The sequence below is a fragment of the Balaenoptera physalus genome (genome assembly GCF_965194825.1).
Source record: "Balaenoptera physalus genome assembly, chromosome: 9".
NCBI lineage: Eukaryota > Metazoa > Chordata > Mammalia > Artiodactyla > Balaenopteridae > Balaenoptera > Balaenoptera physalus.
In genome coordinates this window covers 5208800-5222745 of record NC_138888.1, presented here as the reverse complement: position 1 = coordinate 5222745, position 13946 = coordinate 5208800, and the positions used below count along the sequence as shown (strand labels likewise).

The window sequence follows — 13946 nt, the reverse complement described above, 5'->3', positions numbered from 1 at the left end:
GTGGCTTTCTTATTGTGTTGAAAGACTCGATATAAACTACTTTCATCTTTGTTCTTCTGAGAAACAAATGGATGTTAAGTCAAAATTTAATGATCTACTAAGTCTCTCTTTTCAATACCAAGGTTAAGCCTTGATTTTTGGCAGGATATGATCTTAATTATAAGTGAAAATATTTTAAAACATCTGCACATCTCTTTTCTTTGATAGTTTGTACAGGAAAACTCTTAAAGATAGATTGTTGATTTGAAGAAGGTTAGATACATATTTTTATTGAATGGCGTTATGAAGTATTTCAGAATACATATTAACCTATTGGAGTTTTTAACTTAGCAGTACAATTTGATAATATAGAGCATGTCTAAGTTTTAGGTAGAGAAACTGTTATTGTTGACTTGTAACTTTAAACAGTTCAATTTAGTGGAGGTCAATTTCATGACATTTGGTTTTGAAGTTTCATTTTTATTTCATTCTGCAAGGATATATTGAGGGCCTACTGTGTACCAAATATTTAATAGGCTCTTTGTGGTCTGAGATATACTAAATTTCTTAGGATGTTAATAGAAATTATTCCAAAAAGGATTTCAAGACAATCTGAAAACAAATTTTGTTTAGCTCAGGTTTTTTCAAAATTTAACAGTTTTTAAAATAAGCCTTCTCAGAGTCTTAAAATGTGAATGCTTTCTTTTGTAAGTAATATATTTTGATATTAAAAAGGACTAGTGTCTAGAAGAACAAGTTAAAAGATGGAGTTTGTTTTTAGGGAAGAATTATTGCTTGTAAGCAAATGTTTTCCAGGCTCAGTTGAGATAGAAAGTTTTGTCTGTGATTTATCTTATCCAAAAAGAGTTTGTTAGGATCTGCTCTGTTAAAATTATTGTTACAAAGGACTTATGGAATTAGATGGAAACCTAATTACAGGCATCAACCTCCATATCTCTAAGATTCTCACTGAAATAATCAAAGGAATAGAATACAAAGATTGGAAAGAAACCTGCCTCTCAGGGCTATTGTGTGTTTCTGTTAGATATTAAAGGAAAGCTCAAGGTGCTGATCTTCTCTTGGCCCATTTTGGGAGAGCAGTGTCTCCTGGAAGTGAGTGAAGCAGTCAGTAACAGAATCTTCCTAATCCTAACCCTCTCCCCTCCGAAGTTGGCAAATGAAATGGGGTGTGGAGTAGTCCAAGGTTATACCACTTGAGCTTGGCCACCCATTTTTGTGCCTGCTTATCATAGGTGACCTAAATTTATTTTGTGAGTAAATGAACTCATCATATATGCCTTCTTTTGGTTTCAATTTGAGCAGAAAACTACTATAGTTTTTGATAGAACCTGCCTTAACTTTACCCCATGGACATTGAAATAGAACTTTTCATTGACTAGCCTTGGAACTAAATTTAACTATTTCATTGGGAAAGCATATTATATGTCTTAATAAACCCAGCCCTTTAGAACAAAATAGTTCATAATAAATTAGGGACTTCCTGAAATCTAATTTTTGACTTCAATAGAACACTGCTTTTCCTAAGTTCAAAAACAGTATCAGTAAGTAGCCTACCTAGCATGAACTTGGCCATCTCCATGTTTCATATTGGTATGACAATTTTTTCTTTATTACTTAGTAAGGAATTGATTGAGTTTTAAAAAATGTATCTATGTTGTATTGTTTGGGGTTATAGAACAATGATTGATTACTTTCTTGCCTTTTTATTTGTAAGATTGTATAAAAGCAGTATAAATTTGCAGTTTTAAGGACAGACTAAACAAAAAGAAAAACAAAATTTGAGAAGTAATTAGAAACATGAAGGCCAAAGAGGAGATCTGAGTATAAACCAGTAAAATTTTGGTATCATTCAGTAGCAAGAGCCTGAACGAAGGCAATGGCAGTTGAAATGAACACAAGGGGACAGATTAAACAATGAAAATCTTAAGATTTCTTAGTCTGTTACATGTGGAAGATAATATCGTAGAGGAACCAAGAGTAAGAGATGATAAAAGTACTATATTAATAGAATATAATAATTAAAAATCACTGTAAACTGAGTTGTACTTAACAATTTAGGAACATTGAAGCAGGGTAATATAAAAGAAGTTACCAGTAAGTCAAATGGAACTAGAATCTGTGCCAAAAAAGAGCAGGTCTCTTTAAGAGCTGAATTAGTACTTTTGGAACAGTGTATGAGGCTGCTATTTATGCAACAAAACTTGAGAAAACAATTTCAAAGAGCCTTAGACTGTATTCATAATCTGTGGTCAGAATTACTAAGTATTTGATCTCCTAGACTCATCTTCAGGGTCTGAGGTAGCACTTGTAAGCTCAGTCTTGACTCAAATAATTATACTCTTCTCTCTTGCTCTCGCTCTCGCTGTCTCTTTTTTGAAGTTATACGTATTTGTAGTTGAATTATGTGGATGAACTAATAATCACATAAGGGCTTTCATTCATGTAAAAGGTTCGATTAAGGTAAAAATGATATGTATGTTGATTATTTATTTTTTTTAAAGTATTTTATTTTATTTATTTATTTTTGGCTGTGTTGGGTCCTTGTTTCTGTGCGAGGGCTTTCTCTAGTAGTGGCAGGTGGGGGCCATTCTTCATCGCGGTGCGCAGGCCTCTCACTGTCGCGGCCTCTCTTGTTGCGGAGCACAGGCTCCAGACGCACAGGCTCAGTAGGTGTGGCTCACGGGCCCAGTTGCTCCACGGCATGTGGGATCTTCCCGGTCCAGGGCTCGAACCCGTGTCCCCTGCATTGGCAGGCAGACTCTCAACCACTGTGCCACCAGGGAAGCCCTGTATGTTGATTATTAAAGCAGTGATCCTAATTAGTAAAAGACAGATGACAATATTGAAAAGGCAAGGCGTGGTTATGTAAAAGAGTATGGTAATGATATGCTTTGTGATGTAGGTGGAACTCATTCTGAAAGTAAATTTGAATCTGAAGAGGGTTTTTATAAACTTTGTACTAAACATTTTTTGAATGATTAACAAGAATGAGAAAACTAAACATGAGTATCTGGTATGATCAGGGTGTATATGTTTAAGGTCTTTAGAAGAGAGGCATTATGCCCTACTGTGTCCGAACTCTGTAGTCAATCTAGGTGTTCTAGGATTTGGACTACTTTTGTAACCTCTCATGTATTAAATGTAGATGATAATGGTAACTGTCTTCTAGTGTTGTTGTGAGGATTAAGTGACTTACTGCATGTAAAGTGCCAAGCATCGAAGTTGACTTTTACTGGAACACTCATAGTAGAACATATTTCAGCGTACTCAGCACCTAAGAAATGTTGAGTGACATAATCCTAGCACTCATGATACTTCCGTATTGAAATAGAAAGTGGAAATAATAGTTGTTTTGTTTCTGTGACATCATTGACTCTGTCATTTGGAATTTATCCTTAGATCAGTCAGGCTTACCATTTAAGAAGTTTCTGAAATGTGTAAGAGTTCCTGTGCTGCCTATAACTTACTTAGTGATTTTACTGAGAGTGAAAAATCACTATGTGATTTCTGTGAACCCTTTTAAATTGTATTATCCAACAATCTGAACAAATACTAGCTTCTTCTGAGTGCTGTATGTTGTGTGAGGCACTGTGGGTTAAAACATACACACACACACACACACACGCACGCACACACACACACACACCCCGTTGCTGGTTTCTGACTTCAGGGGATGCCCTGCGAAAGACATGCAGGTCATTGCATACTGTGTGACAGAAGGGCTGTAAGAGGTGGGTACAAAGTGTTCTGAGATCCTCACTTAGGAGGAGAAAACATCTGTCTGTAGGAGTCAAAGAACACACAAGGAAATCACAGAAGGAACACTTGAGCTCAATACTATGTGATGAGGATTTGACATGTTTGGTGGGAAGGAAGGAGGAAGAAAGGTGTTAACAGGGAACAAAAATTGAAAGTACCTGCTGTTTTAGAGAACAACATGTGTCTGAACAGAGGATAATAGCAAAAATAAAGGTTCCAAAAGTAGTTAGGGATCTTTTAAAGGGCCTTGTGTATGAGTTTCGACCTTACATGGTGAAAAATATTGTCATCTATTAGTGTCGTAAAACCCTTGTTGGCTTTCATTGCCTTTATATTTTTATTTTAATTGGTTAAGTAATGTTTTGTTTTTCTAAGTACTTGTTATTTAGCTTCCACAACGATAATCATCATCTTATTCACCTGAGTTTGTTTTGTATGTTTCAGCCTCTTTCCCAATTATACCTATACTCAAAGAATAAAGATTTGACATAATTTAGGATATCCAAATTCATATGCTATAGATTTCATATTTTGGTATTATTGGTTACCGTTTTTCACTTTTACATCTGTTGGTGTAAATGCTTCTTCTTACATAGCCCTGTGCCACCAACAGAAGATGTGTAGAAAGGCCTAATATATGAAATGTTTTGCAAAATGGTTCCTATAGTAATTATTATATAGCTTAAGAAGACATATTTGGCTGCTCATCTAGAATTAATATGAACGTAGAGAAGGGATAAGACATCTGTCTCCCAAAAAAGTACGAGGCATTTTGATACAGTCATTGTTTTTTAAACAGAGGACTTTCCTTGATTTTCTTCCCCCCCCCACCACCCCCGAACTCTTGTATCCATGGCCAAACTGATTTCAGTTGATGAATGAATATAGTTCTGACATGAATATTGGTTGGTATTTTCATTTACATTAATGAGTAGATCAAAGTGAAAATCACGAAGACATAAGCTGAAACTTTATTTGTTCATAAATGACAAGAGCAGTTTATTTGCTGAATTGGATAATGGTTTCAGATATTGGAAGAACATTGTGCTATTCACAGTGAGTGACTTTAGATGTAGCAAACTTTTAAATTTCGTCTGCATTGTTAATTCTCCTTTGCTGTCATAAGTTGAGTCAATAAAACAGTAAATCAAGTCAAACAAAATATTCTGGTACTTTTAATTAAAAACAGTTGTATTGCTAAGTAGTCACGACTTCTCTCATCTTACACATTTGCATAAGATGGCTTACTAGTGTTCACTACCACTTGAGGTGGTCCATTTTTGGTCATCTGCTAAGCAGAAGACTTCATCAATAAATATACGTGTGTGTGTGTGTGTGTGTGTGTGTGTGTGTGTGTGTTTGATACCTACTAAATTGCTTATGTGATCTGATGTAAGGTTTGTAAGATATATAACTAAAATCACCTTAGAGATACTAGACAAAATACTTAAAAACAGATTATCAATTTATTGTATGAAAAGCAATCCAAAGAAATACATCTTCTTTTTAAAATTGTTTTTCCAAAAATTTAAGCAGAAATTACTGTTAAACACTTCTTAGAAGTGTTTCACTGAAATGCTTTTGGATATCCATTTTTTATTCTCTCTTTTGATAGTGTGCCACAGAAGGTTTTATCTTTTTTTTTTTTTTTTAATTAATAGCTACTCTATTTATTTATTTATTTATTTTTATCTGTGTTGGGTCTTCGTTTCGTGCGAGGGCTTTCTCTAGTTGCGGCAAGCGGGGGCCACTCTTCATCGCGGTGCGCGGGCCTCTCACTATCGCGGCCCCTCCCGTTGCGGGGCACAGGCTCCAGACGCGCAGGCTCAGTAATTGTGGCTCACGGGCCCAGTTGCTCCGCGGCATGTGGGATCTTCCCAGACCAGGGCTCGAACCGTGTCCCCTGCATTGGCAGGCAGATTCTCAACCACTGCGCCACCAGGGAAGCCCGGTTTTATCTTTAATTGTACATTTTTTAAAAGGTTAATGGAAAGATTTGCTATAATACTTTATATTTTGTCATTGGGAGAACTCTGTCATGTCTATTTAAAATTAAGTCAGCAGCAACAAATAGCATTAGACATGACTGTTGTTAACCTCTTCTTTAGAAATTAACATGCCACTTGGCAGAGATATAATTGGTAAGCCACAGAGAAGGTCTGTACTTAAACAGTAGAGTTAATGAATGTCTCTCTTCTTCTTTCTTTCCCTTCTTTTGGCCTTTAAAGTTGTAGTTAGCTTAGGCTGTTTGAAATGATTTTCTTTGAATGTGTTGTGACATTGGTTTAATCGAATGAAGCTGCAAAACTAGCAAGATAAATCAACACAGAATGAATTTTAATGCAAGGCAAATGATATTAACTTGGAAATTGGTTGCAGTAGACAAAGCAGCTGCTATGATTATTTTTTCATTCTCTACTTAACACCATTTTGAGAAGGATGACCTTGATGGTTTCAGCTGTATTAGAATCCCAGTGGTATGCACTTCAACACATTTGAGCTGTTTTTTGCTGGTTGTGGTACAGTATAGATTGGTTCATTTATAAGGTTAGGAAAATTTTGTTACAGATTTAATATGTTGGTTTTGACTGGCTTTAAAACATTTTTTATTTAGTAAATAATAATTGGGAGGATTACTTAGCTATGGTAGAAGTCTTTTTCTATGTAATCTTAATGCTGTGGTTTCAGCAAAAGAGATTTAATACGTGAAAAGAATAGAATGTGCCAAAGAGGGTCTTTGTTTTTTTTTCTTTTTTTAAAATAAATTTATTTTATTTATTTTTATTTTTGGCTGTGTTGGGCCTTCGTTGTTGTGCACAGGATTTCTCTAGTTGTGGTGAGCGGGGCCTACTCTTCGTTATGGTGCATCGGCTTCTCATTGCGGTGGCTTCTCTTGTTGTGGAGCACGGGCTCTAGGCGCGCGGGCTTCAGTAGTTGTGGCACATGGGCTCAGTAGTTGTGGCTCGCGGGCTCTAGAGCACAGGCTCAGTAGTTGTGGCACATGGGCTTAGTTGTTCCGCGGCATGCGGGATCTTCCCGGACCAGGGCTCAAAGCCATGTCCCCTGCATTGGTAAGTGGATTCTTAACCACTGCGCCACCAGGGAAGCCCCACAGAGGGGCTTCTGAGTGTTTGTATGTCATGAAGTGGAGGCCAACCACTTTGACAGAGGACACAAATAAAAAACAATTACATATTCGTTACTTGAAGTGCTAAAGTACCTCCATTCGTAATGCATTTTTTCCAGACATTCTTTGCCATGTTTGAGATATATAATGTATATCGACTATATGAGTTACTTTGGAAAAAGATCTGTATAGAGCACAACTATTATTGAGGAAGAGCTGGCAAAGACTACTTATTTTAAGAAGCAGTCAAGGTAGCAAATAGAGTGAAGGCATTTTCACAGATTTCTTGAGAGCAAGGAGAATTTCTCCTCTTCCTCTTCCTCCCCTTCCTCCTTTTAAAAAAAATTCCTAGCATCTATTTCACTCTTTGCCACATAGGAAGCCTTGAACACATGTTTCATTAAGTTGAATTTGAAAATGAAAGGTTGTTTCCTATTCTTCTGAAAAATACTCAAACTAAACAAAATTACACATAATAAGCATAATGCTTATAAAGTCTGGGTCTAATAATTCTAATATCTAGAGTCCTGGTGGATTTGTTTCTTTTGTCTTGTCGTTTCTTCAGATTTTTGTCATTTTATGTTCTTGTGTGTTTGGTTATTTTCTAGTGTGTGCCAGATAATGTATTTACTAAATAGCTTACAAAAATAATATAAGGCCTAAGATTATGTTATCTTCCTCCAGAGAGAATATATGCCAGCTTCTGACAGGTACCTACTGTTAACTAGCAACCCAAGATCACCTTGATACAGTTTTGCTTATTGAGGTTGAGACAGTTTTGATGTTGATATGCAGAGTCTGTAAGGGCCTAGGAAATTAGGGTTCACTTTTACCCCCAGAATGCACACCTATCAGATCCCTACCCAAAGCAAAGACTGGGTGTGGGGAGGAGCTCACATAGGTAGGTTACACATTCCAACCCATGTCCCTTGAAGTTCAGGCTCTCAGCTGTCCTCTCCAGATTCAGCAAACGTACCTAGAGGAAAAGGAGTTCCCCAAAGCCAGGCTTACATCCTCTTGATTCTCTGTCTTCCCTACGATCCTGAATTAGCAATTCTTCAGTCTTGCTGGGTCTCTGATGCATTCAAGCAGATGTTTTTTCCTTCTGTGTCCTATTTTACTGGAATTGCTCAGCTGGTCTGAATTACCCTTAGTACTTAACAGAGAATTCCATGAAATTTTTTAAGAGGTTGCCTTTAAATCCAAGTAGATCTAGAATTGACTAACTTCAGGCAGTACAGGGTAAAAATATATTAGAACGAGGGTCTGAGAAAGAGAAAAAACACACATATTACAGAAAATCTATCAACAGGCCTGGTTCTATGTTCATTTAGAGCAGACTCTTCCTACTTTTCTGCAACTTGCCAACCCCACCTTTATATATAGTCACAGATTCTATAAAACTTCATTCCCTCTCCTCAACTTGGGATGGAAAAACTTATATCGTAATCCCAGGAGGGAAGAGGGCTTTCTTCCATTCTTATACATGTAGTACCCGTCTTTCATTTGGGAATCACTTTTGTAAGATGCGGCAGTGCTGGTGAGCAGCTAAGGCAAAGTAAGAAGCCATTGGAGTACAGAAGATTGAAGAACTGCCCTGGCTTCTTAAGCCTTGAATTCTGGCATATTGGTGTTATTAACGATACACTAACAGTAGGATTAAAATGCAAGAAAAAAGTAGGAAGCATGAGAATCAGTAACTTAATTGATTGAATAAGTTAATAGAAACCACCCATCGGTCTTTGTGGAACTGATGGTATAAACATTCATTTTTTTTGTCTTTTATGCAGATGACATGTGAATGAGGAAAATTTACTTTTCAGTATTCAGAGTCAATCTGTTCTTCCCATTGGACTTTTAAAAAAATTAACTTCTGTGAATGAATACTTGAAGTTTCTGTGGAGGGATGATAATTACTTATTTATATAATTATTTTTGTCACTGTCCTATTCGTGATAAGAGTTAAGGTTCTTTGTCAAAGTAGTAGTATAAGCTAAAGGTAGAAATGGAAAATAGAAAGGAAAATAAGGATGCAGAGATAAAATTGTGCAAAGAGTGTGGTGAAAAAATGTAGACTCTCATGACTTAAATATTTAGTACAGGGTGGAATCCAAATTTGGCCATCAGTGTTCTGGCAGCCAACCCCAGAATACAATTCTCTCTGAACAGTTGCTTTGGGGAAAGTATAACTTAGATAAATAAGACAGGAGTTCTCCCCCAAGGATTTCTGTAGAAAAGGCAACCATTATTTAACATAATGAACAGTTCCCTGAACCCTGTCATAAAGGATTTTGTAGAAGGGATTTGCATTCTTGGGTGGCACCTAAGATTTTGTCTAACTCTTTAATATACTCTGGTTTAGATTACATGTTGATGCGCAATTGAGTATAGTACCTGTTTTAGTTAGATACTGTTGTTCCTAATCCATAATTTGTATTAATACATACGAAAATTTCAAGCTAAACATGAGCTTCTGTAATTTCACCCCCAAACTTGTCAAGAAATTCATAAGATTTTATTTCAACTTAATATTTTTAAAAAATCTAACTGAAGAAAGTAAATTTATACTTTAAAATAACTTTAAGTGAATAACGTACGGTGATTTTTTTTCCCCCGCAGTTTAATTTCGTTGGGAGAATCCTTGGACCTAGAGGACTTACTGCTAAACAGCTTGAAGCAGAAACAGGATGTAAGATAATGGTCCGAGGCAAAGGCTCAATGAGGGATAAAAAGAAGGTAAGTCCTTGAAAATGGGGCAGGTCTTTATGTGAATAATTTACTTATACTTTCGAATTTTAGTAACAGAGTATCTAGACCCTAAAGCACTATACATTATTTCATGTCAGAAACTTTTGAACTTTTTAAAGGTGTTGTCATGATTTTCCCTTTTTGATTATCATTTTTCATTTAGCCAGCTAATATCAGTCAGTCTATGATATTAACTTTGGTTTTTACACTTGAGAAACACCATGGAAATTAGTAAATTCCATTAGCAAATGGAAATTAGTCAGACTATAATGTTGTATATATAAAAGATGTAACTAAAACTTTGAAAAATCTAAAATGTTTCTTTTGATGAGATTTAAATGAGAAGGATCAAATGAATAACTTTGGATGTATGTCATCTCATCAGGAGAGTTAGTAAACATAGGAATAAAAGGCTTATAACTAGCCGTATGAGAGTCATTTTGGTTTTTACCAACACTTTGTGTTGATTTTAAGTTTTCTAGATAATTTAAAGTGTATTGTTCCTGCTTCCTGCTTTTTTCTTTTGCCACTCTTGTTTTTCTAGTATAATAAACACCTAACTACCTACTTTAAACATTGTTTTTAGGAAGGTTTTTTTTGCCTTGTTTCCTTTTATCCAGTGATACTGTGAGGCAGAATACTTTTGAAATTTTCTGTCTGTGTAAAAAATGTTTGAATGATTTTAAAAAATAACCTAGATTTTGATTGCCAAAGATTAGATTTATTGTTAGGAAGGGTTTGTTGTTTGTTTGTTTATTTTTTAAATACATTACCTTGAAAGGGATATCAAATGATAGACCCGTTATGTTATGTTATGTTATTGTTATGTTAGAGCATGTGCATTGAATCACTTTGTGGAGCTTATGGAATGAACACCAGACCTATAAGGTATTGACTTCATTCTGATACGCATCTTTTTGAGCTTCTCACTTCATTTCATTTAAGCTCTCCCATAAGCTGACTGGATCTCAATCATTTTCTCTCCTTACAGACAAATAATGACTTAGTAGTTAAGTTGGAGGGAGAGGCCGTCAATGATATTGATTATCTTTAGATCTTATTATAAGCTGTTCTTGTCAGCTGAGTATAAAGATACTTTGAGGCAAGCATGTGAGTTCTCCCTAAGCATATTTAGCTGTTGTATTTAAAACGATTTTTTTATTAGAATCTTAAAAAAATTTAAGCATATTGTGAATCAGCTGAGTGGCAATCTCGTATCGCCATGCAGTTTTGGTTCCCCTGTTTGCACTTATGGTTGCGTCGCATTAAGTAATGCTAATTTAATAGCCTAGGGACAATGAGATGAACTCTCAACAACTGAAGGACAAATAAATCTTCACCGAAAGATTAGTGTATCCATCAGTTAAACAAGTTATGAATATCAGTCAGTTAACAAAGCATGTTTTGTCCTCTCCTCAGCCTCTGTTAGTTCTGTAGTAATGGCTCTCCACTTACTCCACTCACACACTCACAGACACTGAGGATTAGAGCTTGGAACTGTAATGAGACATTGTGAGTTCTGTTTTCAGTCAAGTTGAACTTTGTAGCCTGAAGAACATTTTTCTGCTATCATTTTGACAGAAGATTAGAGTGGTTAAGAGAGTAAGCTCTATAACCATCTTGCTTTTGTTTGAATCTTGGTTCTATCACTTAGCAGCTTTGTGATTTTAACAAATTACTCCATCTCTTTGTGCCATATAATATAGTGAGGGAGTAGTGTTGTCACTTCTCTCTTATGGTTGATGGTTCTCAACAACCATCGTTGTGAGGATTAAATCAGTTGTAAAGCACTTAGAATAGTGTTTTGACACATAGTAATCAATCAATTAATGTTAATGATTGTTCTTAATAAATTTTATATTAACATTATTAGTTAGTACATTTTATGTTTAAACTCATATTGTATCATAGGGGAATACTACAGTTTTTTAAACTTTGGAAATGACAGTACTTTTGTTGTTGCTTTGTGACCTTTGAATATCCCATATTCTGATGGCTTTTCTGTTTTGTTTCTCTGGTGGTTGGTGTGTCCATATTCTGTCTTGTCCACTTTGTTCTTAAGCACAGATAGAAGCAGTTTGCACATTTTATTTTATTTTTTTTAATATGTACTGTTGTCTAATGGAATAAAAAATGTTTACAGATGAATGCATGCAAACAGTAATAAATTAAGACACCAACAAAATTTTGACTGCAGATTTTATTTTTAGTTTTATTAAAGTTCTACAGATGAACATACTTAGGGGATATCAAGTTAATTTGAATGGCTATCGTATGTTTGATATTATGGTGAAGAATTTATATGTAGATTTATAATGCCAAGAGTGTTTTCTGTAATCTTAATTTAAATCTGCCCATAATTGTCAACCAAGTCATTTTGGTTTATGCTGTAGTAACTCTGCCCGTTGAGTTCTTAAAAATGCTAGTAAAAGTTAGATCAAAATGGAAGGTACTATCATTCATTGCTTGGCTGTTATTTTTACAAAGAACATGACAAATAGATGGAGGCAAAAAGAAATATAATAATAAGGCCGATTGAGGTATATTTCATGTGTTTAAAGGAAAACTTTAAAGTTTTCTGCAGAGTTGTCAGTTTATGTAAAAGCTGAGAAAGCTAGAAAATAAACCTTAATTTACTGACTGTCCAAGGTATTATGATGGAATACTGTTTGCTGATTTGTATCCTTCACTGCTAGTCTGATAAACTGAGGGCATACCATGTCTATTTTATGGAATACTTCCCTGGTGTTTGATGAGTACCTGGCACAGAGCAGGAACTGGAAAAAATTATCTGGGAAAGGAATGAATGTTTAGGTAATAAATGAAAGGCATAGATGCTCCCCTATCCCCACCCCATAAAAGATTTTATAAATAGAGATAATTATAAATCCCATGTGCTTTTAATTCTTTTGGGAAGATAGGCAGTGCTGTATCATTCTAAGCTGTTGGTTTTAAGTAAGGGAGTGAATGTGGCACTTTAATTTTCATTCTCTTAGATTGGTATTACTTCAGCATTATTGATGGGCCCAACAGTATTGTCATTGCATAAACATACCCAGGGGAATGGTACTGGGTAAACTCATGGAGCCTAAGAGCAAGTACTGCACTCAGACTTCCTAAGAGACTCAGGGGCCGTGCTTGTGTTCCTGCTCCCCACTCCCACCCAGAAATGGTGACCGCTGAAATGTCTGCAGTTGGTCAAAGCAGGGTTAGTCAAATGTTGTGTCTTCTGGAAATTTCCAATAAGACTAAGCAATTCTAGTTAGAGCTCTTTGCTTGAAATGAAGGGATGTACACTCAGGGAATCAGATGGCCTTCTAGGGCTGCAAATAGCAGTGGCCAGATGGTATTAACCACTTTCACGATCTGTGCAATGTCTTATTCAGACCGTTCAACAGTCTCAAAAGATAGTTTTTACTCTTCTAACAGGAATGGAGGCTTAAAGAGGTCAAATAACTTATCCAGTCCCTCATTTCTAACTAGTAACTACACTCAGTATAAACATATATCTTGCTGGACATTGAAATTCAGCTCTACAATTCATTCTCTTCAGAATATGGGCTTTGAATTTAAAATTAGATCAATCTGTAATAAAGTTTTAATTCAGTTTTTAACTTTGTTTCCCAAATATATTTGACCACAGTCTCTCCTTTCCAAGAGCTGTCCCTCTAACTTCTTGAGGAACTGCAGTGTTGTATGGACCATGATCTGTGAAATGTTATTAGAGAGGCATATTGTGTAATTGCAAACATAGGTAGAATTTCATAACTTTTTTTACATGTCACTTTTCATATACGTTACAGATTTTTCTTAAATGTCTCTTATAGTCCTATTAATTTCTTATGGTGCATATATATTTTAACTAGTTAATATGTGATATTTTTAGAAAAGTTAAAAAATGTATATGGTCTGGGAAGAAGTATAGGCACCTGATTCTGTCACTCTGGAGACTACTCTTATTGACAATTTCGGTATGTTTTCTTGTAGATCGTTCTCTCTGCAGTTATATACACTTTTACATGTGTTATAGAAAGTGAATCTTTTACTGTTCATGATGCTTTATAATTGGCATTTTCTCCTGCAACCTTGTACCCTGTCCTATGTCAGTTTAATTGGCAAGTAACTGAGCTTTATAATGTCTAAGACTTTGTGCTGGGTGATAAGAAAGCACACTTAAAAGATGTTTCAAGGCAATATTGACAGTATATGCAAAAATTAATTTGCTTGATTTGTGGGGGCAGCTTAGACTTTTATTTTTATGAAAGATGTTGTTGCTCTCTCAACACTTGGAAAATAATCAAATTAATACAGT

General features: G+C 35.5%; 1 protein-coding gene across 7 annotated transcripts in view; it reads left to right on the top strand.

The window, feature by feature from the left end:
- QKI (QKI, KH domain containing RNA binding) overlaps positions 1-13946 on the top strand; it is a 137776-nt gene that overhangs the window by 38158 nt on the left and 85672 nt on the right. For all 7 annotated transcript variants that reach the window (XR_014267670.1, XM_082475660.1, XM_082475658.1 and 4 more), the window contains exon 3: positions 9506-9622. Coding sequence is in view for 6 of the 7 variants with exons in the window: in XM_082475660.1 (XP_082331786.1) it covers positions 9506-9622 (117 nt within the window). In the remaining variant the exon portion in view is untranslated. The remainder of the gene's footprint in view (positions 1-9505; positions 9623-13946) is intronic.